Source organism: Linepithema humile, chromosome 1 (assembly GCF_040581485.1).
Source record: "Linepithema humile isolate Giens D197 chromosome 1, Lhum_UNIL_v1.0, whole genome shotgun sequence".
NCBI classification, from domain to species: domain Eukaryota; kingdom Metazoa; phylum Arthropoda; class Insecta; order Hymenoptera; family Formicidae; genus Linepithema; species Linepithema humile.
Window position 1 is genome coordinate 39691290 of NC_090128.1, and position 16661 is coordinate 39707950.

The 16661-nt window shown below is 33.1% G+C and overlaps 1 protein-coding gene and 1 long non-coding RNA gene across 2 annotated transcripts in view; both read left to right on the forward strand.

The window, feature by feature from the left end:
• LOC136996954 (uncharacterized) overlaps positions 1 to 16661 on the forward strand; it is a 50618-nt gene that overhangs the window by 3106 nt on the left and 30851 nt on the right. The gene's annotated exons all lie outside the window — the stretch shown is intronic.
• LOC137001945 (uncharacterized) lies at positions 4348 to 6916 on the forward strand. The gene is made up of 2 exons (XM_067361314.1): positions 4348 to 6344; positions 6710 to 6916. The coding sequence occupies exon 1, from the start codon at positions 4594 to 4596 to the stop codon at positions 6340 to 6342; it is 1749 nt and encodes a 582-aa protein (XP_067217415.1). The 5' UTR covers positions 4348 to 4593; the 3' UTR covers positions 6343 to 6344; positions 6710 to 6916.

The following is a 16661-nucleotide window of genomic DNA, read 5'->3' on the forward strand; positions in this document are numbered from 1 at the left end:
AGTGAAGAAAATGTTACGATTTCCTGAGAGATGCCTAAACAATTCAGCCTATTTCTAATATAAAACGCTCCTGAGCCAGAGCTATCGGCGGCTCGGCCGCCAGCGGCCGGGCGGTAGTGGGGGAACAGGAGGCGTCGTCTCCTGAATCGGCTCGAAATGTGCAACTAATTCCGAGCGTTGTCTTATTCAAAAAGGGGTATCAAAGAAAAGGTTAGGTAATCGACTGAAATCTATTTTACAAAAAATAAAAATTCGCCATATGACGCTGTTCCGTAGCTTTCACTTTATTCTCAAACTTTATCCACGCGATCGGAAAATAAAGAAAACGGAGTGAGTCGCGCAAAAGAAGAGCTGGGAAATGCGGTAGACTGGGTGATAGGAGAAGAACGAACGAAAGAGGGTCCTGTGCATGCTGGACACGCTCCACGTCCATTTCTTTCAGCCACGTCCTACGCAATGTCCAAGTCGGAGCTTTATTAAATTCCCGTTGTACGATATTGTCCAGTCGGGAACCAGACTGGTGCACGCAAGCTGACACAGCCAATTATCTTCCAATTTGTACTGGCGCGATAATCGATACTTCTTCAAATATCGGCTTTAATCTCTATGTACTATACGCTATTAATCATACACAACCATTTTATAGAGCATTTATACTAGTTAGAAAGAAAACTAATTGAAGTTCAGTTCAACTAATCATGATATATAATATCATATTTAACGTTTTTTTTATTCTTTTTACATAAATTAATAATTTATTATGTATTTAGACTTTTTTAACAACTTAAAACATTTTCTTTTAAAAATAAATTAAATCAAATAATATTAAAGGATTGGAAATCGCATATAAATTAACATAAGTCTTTGACATTCACCTAAAGTTTTTATTTAAAACAACTGTTTATAAAATATTCTCTTTTTGCATTCTAATATGCGCTTTTGCATATTTCGCCACTCATCGCACAAATACTGAAAAATTAAGTATTGTTATTATGGGACATCGTGTTTCGTAAAAGAGGAAAATAGGGTCGCGCACATGTATCTTACATGAAATAAATACCTAAGATTGGACGTTGCATCTCGAGGCTCATGAATTTTTCATCTCCAATATACAAGACTATTCGGACAAGATAGCCAACATGTTCTATCTTCTGGTATAAACATCGTGGAACATTTTCTGTGTTATCAGATGACAACAATAGATACTTTGATGAAATGAGCATAAGAGAAAGAAATTGCATGACTTATGGCTTATCAATTTATATAAAAGAATAAAATTGAATTTTGTTTATTTCTTATTAAGAAACACGATTTTAAATATATTTGACAGATATATCTTAAAAGATATTCACAATTGATCCATATATGTATTTTAACTGGAAAATATACTGAAGATAATTAATTGTGCACTTATTAGACAGGATTATTACTGGATATTTTAATATAGTACATCATTTAAACTATTATTAAGCTATACAGAATGCCGATTAAACTAAAATTGGGCAATACAATCAGGAAAGAGATATAATCTAAATTATGTAAAAAATATGTTGAAAACATAGAATAAATTCTTATACGAGGTTTTGTTTTCGAGGAAAACAAACGATTTAATTAAATCCATAACTTATTCTGCATTAAAAAAGTACTAATTATTACTAAATAGTATTAATTGACAATGGATGAGGATTACGTTAGTTCTATATGATTCCAATCTAAAGTTCAATTTAAATGTACAAACGCAAAGGATTTTATGAAATTGAAATAATTTTGTAAAAATAAAAAAAGTTGTCAACTTTTTAGTTGGATAGCAACTGCAAAGCTGCTAGCTTTTATGGAGAGTAAAGCTTTCCAATAGCATTTTTGTGCAAAGGAATGAGTTCGCTAACGGATTGCACGTATCATGTGTTAGAATAACATTTTTTTAACTGAATGTTTTAAATCTTTCGGATTAGTGTAATCTTCAAAGAATTGCAGAATGTTATTTAATTGAAACGTCAAAGCTATGTTACGTGATGAATGTTCATAAATTGTTCTGATGAAGTTAGCTGTGGAATTTTCAGATATGATTTTTATTTTTTGTGCAAGATTGTAGGATTTAGTTTTATAATATATTTGAATCATATAAATTGAAAATCTTATTTAAATAAAAAATTGCGCATAAATAATTAAAATATAATTTAAAAAACTAATCTTTATTAGATATATTGCACATATTATTGAGATATTTTTTATTTATAATAAATTATTATTAATGAGAGCAAATAGGTATAGTCTAAAATCAGCATTATTCTACAAAAATTAGGACATCTCTAAATTTCTGCGATTAATTGCATATAAATCGACAAACCTTTACCTTTCAATAATATGTGAAATATTTTGCCATTGTTTTACGTAGAATTGGTCTATAGTTTTCGCAAACGTATATGAATTCACATAATTTATATGTACGAAGCTATGCAATTAGCATTGGTATTACATGCAATAAAATATTTGTTTATTAGAATAAATATAAAAAAATATATATAAAATAAATATAAAAAAATACAAATTAAATTTATAAAATAATTCTTTTAATTTAATCAGAACATTACGCTTTGACAGAAAATATTCGTACACGGAAATTTTTCTGTACGTCGATAGCACGCGTCATTTATACGGATGGGATCATTTTACTCTTGTCGTTTTACTTTTGGATATTTTAAACCGGACGTACAATTCGAAAGTATATACGTGACATTACTTCCAATCTCGCGCCGGAGAAAAAAACGTCTATCCGTGTCTTTTTAATGTATTTCGGTAGAACATCCACAATTCGGCCAGATCAATATTTCAAACCAGAATGCGCTCTCCTGTTGCAATACAATCTGATATAGATTACGAGAGGATTTTATTCATTTATTTATATTACGCCTGCGAGTGCTACAGCGTGCATTGCGCTGTAGCGCTCACAACTATCTATTACATATCGAAACGCATTTTATAGAAAGCACACTTTTCATTTCATCTTTGGTTCTTTTAGGAGCAAATGGTATATATTCCGCGAAATTGTACAGTAGCATCCTCGGAGACCAATCGCAAATACTACCAGTCATTCAATTACGTACATTATTTATTGTGGAACATGGATTCCCTATACACACGAAGTATATAAATTTATTTGTACAAATCTATATAAAATAATTGCTAAACGATTGGAATATAAAAGAGAACGTAACGGGACTTAAGCGAATTTATTTTGCAATTTTAGTTAATGTAATATATATTCTTGTAAATTTGTTGTTTGCTTTTCGAGCTTTTTGAAAGTAAAAAATGCCTTTTATTATTAAATTAGCAGAGAGTTTACGTGTAGATAACATTAATAATTAGTTAAAACATTGTTTGTAAACAATTTTAGTGAAGAAGTTTTACAAATGAAATACAATTCGCATCCTATATTCCAAATATTAAATATAACGCTTTAATTAAGAAAATAATACAGTTTTGTATACAAGTATGATCTTTAGTTTTCATATATTACACATTATGACAACATTAAAATATTTTTATAGTCGTGATAACGCATAATGTGTTTAACGGTTGCAATAGCAGTAAATATTGTATCAATTAATAACATATATACAATAATATATACAATAATATATACAATAATAACATCTAAATAGTTTTATAACAATTGCGATAAAGTAAAATATTTTATTAATTTTAGTAATGTTTTTTGCTCAATTATACAAATACTTAAAACTATTAATTTATCTTTAATTATTCTCTCTTTAATTGTTTATTTCAAGTATTTTATTAGATTTATATTAAGTTTCAAATATTCAATCACATTTCATATAAATCTAATTAAATAATTTGAACAATTAAAGACCAATTCTAATGTATTTAATTTATTTTATTTAATATGCATAGTATTTGAGACTAACCGTATCACCGATTAATAGCATAATTCCTGATTTAAGGGGTTATAACACCTTTGAGGGTCAAAAAAATTCAAATTTTTTTTTTGGCTTAAATGATATGATTGGAATGTACAGAATATAATTTTATTCGATCTGGAACTCTTTCATGTACGAAATAGTCATGTTTGTACGCAGCGCCATAGCGCGCGGAGAGAGCCTCGGAGCGCTCTCCGAGTATTCTGCCTTTCTACTTCAAATGTCGAGTAGTTGAGGGTTTTGTATAGTTTAATATAATCAGGGCTGGGCAAAATGTATTTCAAATTGTATTTCAAATACAATAAAATATTTGAAATACAAAATGTACAATGCTAACACAATCTTGGTATTTAAATTATAAAATACAAAATACTTTTAATTTTTAATTTTCGATTTAAAATACAAAAATTTTGTATTTTAAATAAAAAAATTAAAGATATTTTGCAATAAATACTAAAATAGTTAGTATTTTGTATTTTGTATTTCAAATGTGTTTGCCCAGCCCTGAATATAGTATTATAGATGTCGCTTGCGATCATTTAAACAAAAAACTTTATTTCATGCCGGAATTGTTTGTTTACTGCAAACAGTTTCTGTTATACCACCGGCTTCGGCTTTTCGAATTGCATTGAAACGTCGTAACATTGTTGTAATAATGCCGAAAAAGAGAATATATGCAAATAAGAAAGGGAGTAGAGCAAGTACTTCACGTGCAAGTCGAAGTTCAATAAAGAGAAGGCAACCTTTAAATAGGTATTCTTTAGAAGGCGAAACTGAAAGTGTGAGCACGTCGGCGAAAAAACTGAAAACGAGTACGGACGATTACGAGATACACGTGAACAAAACTTTTGGGTATTGTTTCATTAATTTTGTTACCGTTTTTACAAGCATTTCGCAATTAATTGTTTGCAAAACGTGTGGCTCGAACATCAAGTTTGAAGAATCCAGTTGTCGCGGTCTAGATTTCAAAATTGCTGTTATTTGTGAAAAGTGCGTGCCAAAATATATTAACTCTAGCCCACTTATAAACAATCACGCTTACGACATAAATCGCCGAATGGTATTTACAATGAGATTACTCGGTATAGGAATTAATGGGATTAAAAAATTTTGTGCATTTATGTGTTTGCCGATACCAGTGTATCAGTCTTTTTATGACAAAATAATTTCAAACATTCGTGTTGCCACTAATGCTGTGTGTGGAACTTCAATAAAACGAGCAGCTGCAAAAGAAAAAGAGATGTCATTGGAAAGAGGACAGATAGACGGGATAACAGTTTCTGGTGACGGAACCTGGAGAAAGAGGGGATTTTCGTCTTTGTTCGGTGTCGTATCACTAATAGGGTGGTGCACGGGAAAAGTCGTCGACATTGCAGTGAAATCTAAATTCTGTAAGGCCTGCAGTTTGTGGAACGGAAAGCAAAATACAAGCGAATATGAAGAATGGGCTGCAAATCACGAAGCAAACTGCGAAAGAAATCACGAAGGTTCGTCGGGAAAGATGGAAGTAGACGCAGTCATAGAAATGTTTCAGCGGTCCGAAAAATTGCACAATTTAAAATATTCTCATTACATCGGTGACGGGGACAGCAAAACATTCAAAGGCATTTTAGATTCGAAACCTTATGATGATTTGAATGTTTGTAAAAAAGAATGTATAGATCACGTTCAAAAACGTATGGGCACGAGATTACGTAATTTGAAAAAAAATATAAGAGGTCTTGGAGGCAGAGGCAAATTGACAGGCAAACTGATCGACGAGTTGACAATATATTATGGTCTAGCTATTCGCAGAAATCCTAATTCCATTGAAGATATGAGACGAGAAATATGGGCGACTTTATTCCACAAGATTTCCACGGACAGCGAACCGCAGCACGACCGTTGCCCAGTCGGAGAAAACTCTTGGTGTTCTTGGCAGCAGGCGAAAGCGCACAACGAATTACATCACTACCAACACAAAGCAGCTTTGAATAATGAAGTTTTTAAGGCTGTTCAACCAATTTATGAAGAACTAAGTCGAGACGAGTTGCTATCCCGCTGTGTTGGCGGGTTTACCCAAAACAGCAACGAGAGCTTCAATTCTGTGCTGTGGGCAATAGCACCGAAAATTGTTCATAGTAACAAAGCAATCGTTGATATTGCCGCAAATATTGCTGTTTGCAATTTTAACGATGGTTTGCACAGCATAATGGAAATTATGCAAGTCTTAAATTTGATAATTGGCAGTACTTGCTACAATTTCTGCGTTGAAACAGACGAACGCCGGATCCGCGCAGCTGAGCGCGCCATGACCAAGGAAGCTCAAGAAGCTCGTAGGCAGCAGACATCAGCTCGGAAGGCCACAGATGACGAGTATATAAATGTAGAAGGTCAACTGTATGGTGCAGGCATTGCAGATTAACGGTGAGCTCCTAATAATTACAAGTTTTCTCGTTACAAAACTTTAAATGCGATTTCTGTAAAACACCATTTTTCAAATTGGTGTGCAGCGTAGCTCCCACAATTTACATCGGATTAACTTGAAACAAAGCTTATCCTGCGCCAAATTAAATTTTTTACGGAAGTACGTAGCCGTTTTTTAATAGGATTGTTAGTTTTTTTTTGGGAATCAATTTTATAAACGATTTTTTAGTGAAGATTTGTATACTTTTTTTCAAGTTACTGTAAATTCCACAAAAATTAATATTTTTCAAAAATCCTACGTACTTCCAAGGCAAATTTATCAGAGAATATGAGATGTTTTGAATTTTTGTTCTATGTCATACCAGTCAGCCGGAATCCTGCACACCGATTGGACCGGCATAGCGCAAAGGGTCATCTTTGACGCCATCTACAGGATATTCTTTTCAGTATTTTTTAATTAAAAAAATATATTTTATAACTAAAAACTATAATAAAATCAACCCTCAAATCTGTTTTTTGATTACTCTATTCCTTAGATGTGAAAAAAATTAATGAAAAAGAGGAAAAATTTCTTACGCAAAGGTGTTATAACCCCTTAAAGACAAAAATCTTTATACCAAAATGTCGAGGCTGGAATACCATATGAGAAACCATATGAGAAACCTCAGAAATTTGCTATTAATAGATGATACAATTAGTCTGAGACATCTTATATATTTTACATTATTTTAAAATTTATTTTCTTATATATAAAACAATATTAAAATCAAATAAATTGGATTGATTTCCGGCATGGTACGCATCTGTGGAGTTGTTCACAAGTTGATCTGTAACACACAAAGTACATTCAAATTATAGCAGCGTTTCAAATAATTATTTGAAACGCTGCTATAATTTGAATGTACTTTGTGTTGCAAATCAACTTATGAACAACTCCGCTATTGTACATAGTGCCGGTAAGTTGATTCAATTAGTTTTATTTAAATATTATTAAGAGAATAGATTGAAGAATAATGTGAAGTGTACAAGATGTCTCAGATTAATCGTATCACTCGTTAATAATAGATTTCTGAAATTTCTTATATAGTGAAGATATGAAAATCAATATGCGACGTGCCTGAGCGCGTGAATTTTTAACACAATCTGATTCTAAGTCAATTTAGAATATGTCCCATTTGAAAACTATTGTAGCCTGGACATTTTAAGATAGTGATAAGGTTTTTATGTTTAAATTACATCAAGAATCTGCTATTAACCGGTGGTTGATCTCAGACACCCTATCTATAATTAATAAATAATAACCTATTATTTTTTTACCAAACTTCTCTAATCGTCACCCTTTTTGCCTTTCTCACACACATACAATATTGTAGAACAAAATCACATTAAATGTTTTCGACTATTATAACATTATACAATTTTGTTAACTTGTTACAGTAAATTACATGAAAAAAATTACTGTCTAATGATAAGCGTTATAATAACGTTATGAGGTACTCTTGCATTCTATTTTTTTATTTCTGAGGCAAATGATTTGAAGTTTTATTCCGTTGAACGAGCTAATTTAAGTACAAGCAGGTATGCATCTTTAAAGACGGAAAAAAGTCGAGTTTTCGATCGGTTGATTAATGTTGATTCATACCGCGCTCGCGAAATAACGGCGCGGCGCGTCCTCGAAACGAGACAGACGAGAGAAAAAGAGGTCTCTCGATTAATTATTTCAATTTTCCATAACGGTGCGTCTGATGAAAAAAGACGGGAGCATCCGCGGGAGCGACTATAAACGACCGCTTTTATTCCGCGACCCCACGCCGATCTGCTTTCTTTTTTCTTTTATTTTTTGTTTTTTGTTTTTTCATTTCTTCACCACGGTAGATCCCACCTAATGGTCCTTTCTCGAGTCCGGACTGCGGGAACCTGCTGCAACGTTTCGCGCGAGGATCTATTTATCAAGGTCCTGGACGCTGCGCGGCCGGCGCGAGATAAATAATTCCGCTTTGCCCGTGGTATCACCGCGCACCATTTCCGCAACTCTCCCTCTGTACTTATTTTATTCCCTGGGGAAGAGCGCGCTTGCTAAGGACATTGTTTAATCGAAGTATGCTAATGAACATGTTTCCGGGTGTGGGACGTCCGTGCTGAAAGTACGACATTGTCTGATGTTGACAATCACATGTTGCAATGGATCTTTTCCTCCGGACGCTCACAGAGTGTCTCTTTTAAACCGTTGGAATTTATTTCGGGTTAGAAATCTCTTTGTGAGAAATGTGACAATAATTTTATTTTATTAAAGTTGATTTTTCAGATATTGAATTTTTTGTTTTACAGTAAATTATTTTTTAGAACGCACAGAAGCTAATTGTTAATAAAATAAACTCTAATAATATTAAAAAAAAAAATTAATTTTTAAATACAAAATATTTTTAGAAAAAACTTTCTACCTCGAATAAACACATTTATGCAGATTCCAAAATAAATGCTTGATGAGTTAATTTCGTAGAAAAATGAAACATTACGGATTAAGGACCGTAATTGATCTCAATTGATGAGTCAACTCATTGTGTCATTGAAGTCGATTTGACTGTCCAAGTTCTCTTTGCGTCAAGGTCATATCTTGTAAGTTATTGAGAAAACATTAAATTAACATGTTATCCTAACAATTTTTCAGATAATGTGTCGTATAAAGTGGAAATCAATTTCGATAACGTCAAATTCGGAAGTAAAATGAATTTTTTGTTCCACTTTTATTTTTATAAAAAGAAACAAAAAATATGGTTAAAGATATTAAATTACTTGTTTTAAGTTAAAGCATTTTTTTCTGTATATAACAGACTATGTTGTGGAAAATAAAAATAATATAAATTCCATATAGTAATTACACGTTTATGAAGTTTAATTATCGATATTTGTTACGATAGCAAACATTTTATTTTATAATTTGTCAGTTGTATTTAGAAAAGAAAACTGCGAAAAGTCGTTTGCAAGAAGAAAAATTCTTGAAAGACGATGATTTTATAAGGTACTCGACTTTCAACTTTTAATTATTATTTTGTTCTTTCTAATTTTTCATAAATTCTAGCTTATATTTTTAAAGTATAATTATAAATATAAAAATTTGTATAAACAGACATAAAGTATTAATTTTCAATTTTACTAAAGATAAATACATTTATAAAAAATTTATTGAAAAGTGTAATTTACAGTAAATTAAACGTTGTAATTAGAAATTTTTGCTTTTATCAATTTCGCTTTTATATACGTATTTTTACTTTGCCATTTTTAACGTGGTTTAACAGTGCAGCAATAATCGACATTCCGATATTGCAAACAACGAATTTTAAATAAAAGTTAACAAACTACCAACTCTATAATTAGAGGATTGAGTAAAACTCGTTTAAAAAAATTCTCTTAGTTCGAGTAAATGATCGAACACGTGCAATTAGCTATCACAATTGCTGACGATCTCGATCCTCCTTAAATCAACGCGACTTGCGCTCTTGATGTGGTTAATTGCTGCTTCCCAGTTAGTGTTTTTATTTTCACGATACAATAGACTTCCCAAGTTTCGTATTCGCAAGAGGAATGGGGACAAGACAAAAAGGTTTATAAGATGCAGGAAAGCTGATGTAAGAACTCGATATAGGAACGCGTTTTCTTAGCTACTAGAGTCTATTTTCTTAGAGTTCTTGTTGTTCCTACACTTCTATTCTTGTGCGATTGAGCGCATTTGACGCATTCGCAAAAAAAGACTTCTATATTAGTTTGACCGTAATTTCAGATCTTGTTATTATGTCGTTACTAATAGAATTGTCTGAGCCAGAGAAATGAAAATTAACAATTGTATTCTATTCAAAATAATTTCAACGCTGTTTCCGCTGTTTTATTTCCAATTATCAAAAATTGTTCCAATTATTTTTTGGCTTGTATAAAATAATAAATAAAAATAGAAAGAATGTCATGAAATAAATAACTTTTAACGATTAATTGATGAAATATAATTTTAAAAACTGATTTAGACTTAGAATACCTTGATAGCTAATACTCGCAAATTTTTGTTGTTGTATTATATAATTTGGTGAGCGCGTTATTTTATTAATTGCGTTAGAAAGTACGTGATAAGATGAGTCGACAGACTCGGAGAGACTGAGTTCACTTCAGGCAGCCCTTTTATAATAGATGGCTTCCTGCAGCGGCTTTTTCTCTTACAGCCTTCGTTTATTCGAGAGTCAAATCGAGCGGAGCAGATTAAAATGGTGGGAGCACACGGAAGCTTATACGCTTTGTATGCCGGGGTCATTCGCACATCACACACGCCCGCTATTTTACGCTTCTATATAAACTTGTATTAAGATGTACAGGCTTAATTTGTAGTTGTGTTTAATTAATGGTTGAACATGAAGCCTTACACAAAGTGACATAGTTAATTAAAAACATTCTTTTGTAGATTTTTTAGCTTTCATAATTTTTTTGACACCACGTAAAGACGCCACAATGTTAAATATTTTATAAAATTTACAGTGCCTGCTGAAGATCGATTTTACGTTCGCTTTTAATACAAAATAAAAAAAATTGTAATCTTAAAAATTTTTTATCTTTAACGATACGTAAAAGGCGAAGGCACATGTGACAATATTTCTTAAACGATCGTTCACCGGCTATGCAACGATACTACTACAGTTGCATAGCGTCATTAGTAGCTAGTACGAAGTGCCTCCAACCCTCCGGTCCGTAGCACATACGTGCCTGTTTATTCACCTGCTATCGGCGATCCCCCCCGTTGAAAGGATCGCTTCATCGGCGCGTGAGAGAATTGCTCACGATCACGCCTCCGCGAATTTTGCACGAATCGCCGGATAATGCCGCAAGCACAGGCACACTGATACACACAAGCGATCGCCCATGAAAGCAGTGAGCCGTATTCGTGTGGAGTGTGGAAAGTGTGGCCAATGTGCAACAGGATTTCCCAACCGCTGGCCTGGTCCGCGGACCGTCTCGATGTTTTCCTTATATTTTTTAAAAATAAATACTGCAAGATCTTCATCGCCGATACTCAAGTTCGAGAATAATAAGGTGGCCGCAAACGAATATTCGTGGGAATAATGTACATTGGCTATTTATCAGTTGTCACACGAATTTCTGATTGACTGTTGTGAGTGGTGATGTTTAGAGAACCGCTGATCGATACTATCCTAGAATATGTAAACGTTTCAGTGCGATGCGTCGCGTTTCTGTGGTGAGGAGGGGGAAAGGGAGAGTGACAATGAACGCGTTGTCGAGTTTGGACGTTATCGAGATGTGTGTCTATTACCTATGACGGATATGACACGCGCGCGCATGTATCGTCGTATTCTCTTCCGCATAATATCATAAAATATATTGTTCATGAAAACGAATAAAGTAGAATTTAGAAAAGCTTTTTCCATCTCACAAACCCCTATTCTTTCTGGAACAAACATTTATGTAATAAGAAAACTTTTAATCCGTCGATTAGCGCGTGTTAACAACATCCCTACTTTTTTTGCAGCAAGAAAAATTAAACTGCGTGAAAATATTTAAAAGTAAAATAATATTATTTAATATAAATTTATCATTAAAATTTATTTATACATAAAATTATTATAATATTAAATTAATATAATTTCTGTCCGTGAACAGGAAATATTGGACACGATAAAATTGTGTGTTTACGAATTACGAATTGAAATTAACAATCATATTCAACTGAAGCATTGTGAAACTTTAACGATACTTTCGTTCATTTATTTGATTGTCCAAAATTGTTATTTTTATTATTTTTTAACTATCATAAAATAATAAATTGAAGTAAAAAGAGTAACATAAAAAAATTGATACTTTATTAACTTTAATAATTAATAACAAATATTTTTCGAGTTTGACTGTAATGCACGAATATTTTATTCTTGCACGTATGAACAATACCGATTAATTTACATAAATATTATTTGTTATATGAAATATCAGCACTGAGACTAGCCTTGTACTAAATTTGAATTACCTTAGAACTTTCAAAAGTTTACGTTGACCACAATTGCCAACTATTTTTATCAACTACGAAAACATTAGATATATGTCCACTCTAAAGAATTACATGTGTTAAGTCCAGAAGACAGTCAAGATAAATGAAAGAAAGAAGTCTCAAAGAGCGCAGGGCAAGAAAGCGGGAAGAACGCACAGTACGAGAGACTGTGACAATAAGCGTAGAGAAATGTGGAGAGTTCTGTAGAATGAGAAGAGGATAAAAGGATTAGACTCTTTCCCTCTCATTGTAAGCGACGAAGAACATGGTTTCAAAGTGTCTTGTAGGGAAAACTAAGAGGCTATGACCATAAGAAAACTTTAACCCGTATTCTATATTAAACATTTCTACAAAACTTAAATGTGCTAAAAATTACTATTACTGAAATTTTTTTCGAATAAAATTGAAATTAATTGCAATTTCTTTAAAATAAATTATGAATAACAATTTTAAGCAGTTTATGAATTGCTTATGTTCTTCTTATATATCAGGAAAACTCATAAGAAAAGATTAAACCGAAATTAACAGATATGAAACTATCTCTTTAATAGCCTGTTATATATGATTAATAGCACCATCACGTTCTTTGAATATGATAAAAATAATTGAGTGTGCAAAGGCTTTATCGAAGTTAATTTCATAAGTTTTTCGTAAAATAGATGCGTATGCGTGTGAAGACAAATATTAATAAATAAAATTATACATATATTTATTAAATATGTTAAACAGATGTTAGCCGATCTTTGCAAGAAGCAGATCTAATGCATACAGTATTTCTGTCGGTCCTCTATACGCTATCTCGCCACATTAACTGCGTGCCCTAATGTAAATATGTAATGTGTCTCCGTGCCCACCTCTTCAGCCTCGGTAACAGCAACATTTGGCGAGGTTTAACCATAATATCACGAAATATTGAAGTCTCAGTCTATGTAGATAATGCTGCGTGAAACTCGGATATTATATAATTCTATGAGAGCAATCTTTGGTGTGTTCTGCGCTATTTCGTTCATAGAGAATATCTTAAATGTTTATTCTGCACATTAGTAAAATAATTGGAGAGATCTCTCTCACTTTGATTTATTATTCTATATATTTTAAAATATATATGTATATAAAAGTACAAGTTTTGAATTGAAAAATTTAATTATTGTCTCACTCTCTGTATGTTAGACTAAATTAAATCATGCTACATGCAGGATGAAAATTAACTTTTTAACTAATAATGTGTAGAATGCATATGTGCTGTAGAAAAACAAAAATTGGCAGTAAAAAAGTTAATAAATATTTCTAGAATGCTCTGATCGCGCACGAGATATTTGAAGCTTACGCGAAGCGAACGCATACACGCATCCTATTCGATCTTGAATTCTGAACACGCGAGGCGGGAAATCAGATGCCACATAAAAAAAAAAAAAATATATATATATGTGTATATATGACACAGTCGTGTATATGCCGCTCAGTGTGAAATTCGAAGTGGAACGATGTCCATAGAGTTTTACGACGAATGCGGAAAAATATGAGCGCGCTCGTACGAATTTGAAACATTACGCAACTCACGCGTTGAAGAGCGGATTTATGCGCGGAAATATTCACGATGTAAATATACATACGACACACATTACGACACATATGGAAGATTTATATTAATTAGTAAGCGCTTTGTTTGAATTTAGCACGACGGTCTGACGCAGGAGAAATTTTTATTTAAGATTTGAAGTAAAATAGCGTAGTTTCAGTATAAATGAAGCATATAGACACATACAGTTCTATTTCATTCTGAGTTATTTTATTTGTTTTTTATTTCTTTTTTATGATAGCATTAAAAAGTATGCGTATCATTTTGGCATATATATTTGGATACTGCATTTTGACTGTTGCGTTTTTTTCTACATTCTCGCGTAGTGCTTGGAACTCCATAACACAAAAACATTTACGAAGGTAACGCAGAAAGGTATACAGTATATGCAGTAAGTCGGGATGAGATTACTTACGCAGGATTAACTTTATTCTGCAGTAAAGAAAGGTTTATTGGAATCATCCAGTATATAAGAAAATAGATAATCAACAGGCAAGGAGGATTCCACGAACATTGAAACTAATAAAGCTGCTTGATTACTCTCTTATTTATGCAGTTTTTTAAATTCTCTCTTACTGCTGCAAAAAGCGATGTATTTTGTAAATAAAATACATCTTCAAGCATGCAAATGTAAAAAGAGGGAAAATTTATCAGAAAAAGTTTCTAATGTCACTTTCTCTGGTGCAACTTCTTAAAAGAAGATGCATTTCCGTAACTCAAGATGTCTAATCATTCTGTATTTATTCGAAAGATTAGAGTACGGTCCATCGCCATCAAATCCTCCGTGCTCTGAATCGACGCCGCGGAATCGCGGGCCTGGGGGCGCGCGAACTTTACGCAACCGGAAATTATGCGCGTTAGAGGTCGTGTCTAATTGAATGTAATTCTTATTCCCTGCACGTGCGTCGTAAAACGAGTAAACTCGAGAGCGCACGGTTGCTGCGAACACACGGCGGTGCCCGTCGCGATGTCATCCCCGTAACTCCTACACTTGGGAATTTCGCATGTACTCGATGTCACTCGTCCTACTTCCTGCACCCGGAATTAGTCCGGCAATTTCACCGGTGTGTCCATTAGCTAATTTATTAAAGCGCTTGTTTGCCAGTAAAGCGCGGACGAAAGGTCGTGCCCTGGCGCAGTGAAAAAGCCGCGTGCCGCCTTGCCGTCACGCCTACGTGGTAATTAACATGCTAATTTCCTTCAATGAAGTAATTGACATGTTGTTTGGGGAAGTCGTTCCTTAGATGGGGAATGCGCCGTTGTCGGCGCATCTTGTGCAGTCTTTTTAATCCTCGATGTAGGCGTGTCTAGCTTCGAAACTATGAAGGGATCGTCGTTTCTTGTAGGAGTCTGTTGCATAAGACGTGGCGGAGTTAATGAACACCGAACGATCAAATTATTGAATAACGGTTATAATTATTGAGTTGATTGGTAATATAATGTGTTTGATAAATAAAGAAAAAATAAAGACTGAAATAATCCGCTAATAATTAATCAGGAAATTTATTATCTTATTTGAGCCATGAGCTTTTTGCTCAACGTAAGTTTATAGCGCTTGAGCTCTGAAGACCAGACGACGGTGTATACGATGCACTTAGGATGCACTTAGAAATGCTTCACATGCTTGCCTGTCTAATTACACCGATAGTTGCTTACATAATAATCAAATAAGAGTTCGCAAACTTTCGGAATAAATTTAATACTAAAGATTGCAACCCAATAATGTTGCAGAGTGTTGCATGTTTCTTCGAACGTTTGAAAAAATAATTTCCGTTATCTTTGAAAATGTAACAAAGCGACTACGAACTTCGTACAATAACATTGAATCACCAACAACTTTTACAGCGGTTTGTTTTCAAATTGAAAACGATGCTCGAAATCCGTTGGCGCTTCTACTCTCGTTGTCGCCTACTGCAAACTGAAATGCAAACTTTTCAGGAGAATGTTGGTGCTTTGTGCATTTGGTCCTTTTAACGTCTGCGATTCTATCTGGGGCGCAAAAGTGACAAAGGAAGAATTGCTGACGATGAAGGAAAGAGAATCAACAAGAAAAAATGGAAACTTAAAGAGAAAAAAGTTCCGTCGGTTAAAAAATGGATAAAAAATTCATACGGTTTTCAGTAATAAAAATCGCAAAAAAGAAAAAAAGATTGATTGATAAAATGTGTGAAAAAGCATTACTTAAATATAGATAGAGAAAGAAATAGATACTGGGGATATATACGAAAATATGATAGATGAGCATGAAGAGAGAGAGTGGAAGAGGCCGATTGTGTACAGTCGGACTAAAATTGAAATAATTCAGCAAGTAAGTTTAAGAGAAGGTATTCTTAATAAATTTAAAAAACAATGAAACAAAATTGAAGGTAAAGAATACTGTTTATAATTTTGTACCGTGTTACAAGAAACGATAAAAATAGAATACACACATATGTATTCAAATGTACAGCTTATAAAATTGGAATTCTATTTTGAATGATAATAAATATTTGTTTTATAAAATCCAAAGCAATACATTTTTAGCTTTCGTAATGTAATCATTGCGAAAAGTAAACATATGTACAAATCAACGGAAATTATACGGAACGTTGTTGTTCCAATGGATAAAGTCTAGTTCCTGATGCCGTCTGACATTTATACTACCGACTACCGTCGGCGATCGAACTTCCGCTTTGTATTATGCCTCCTCGATGCAAATATA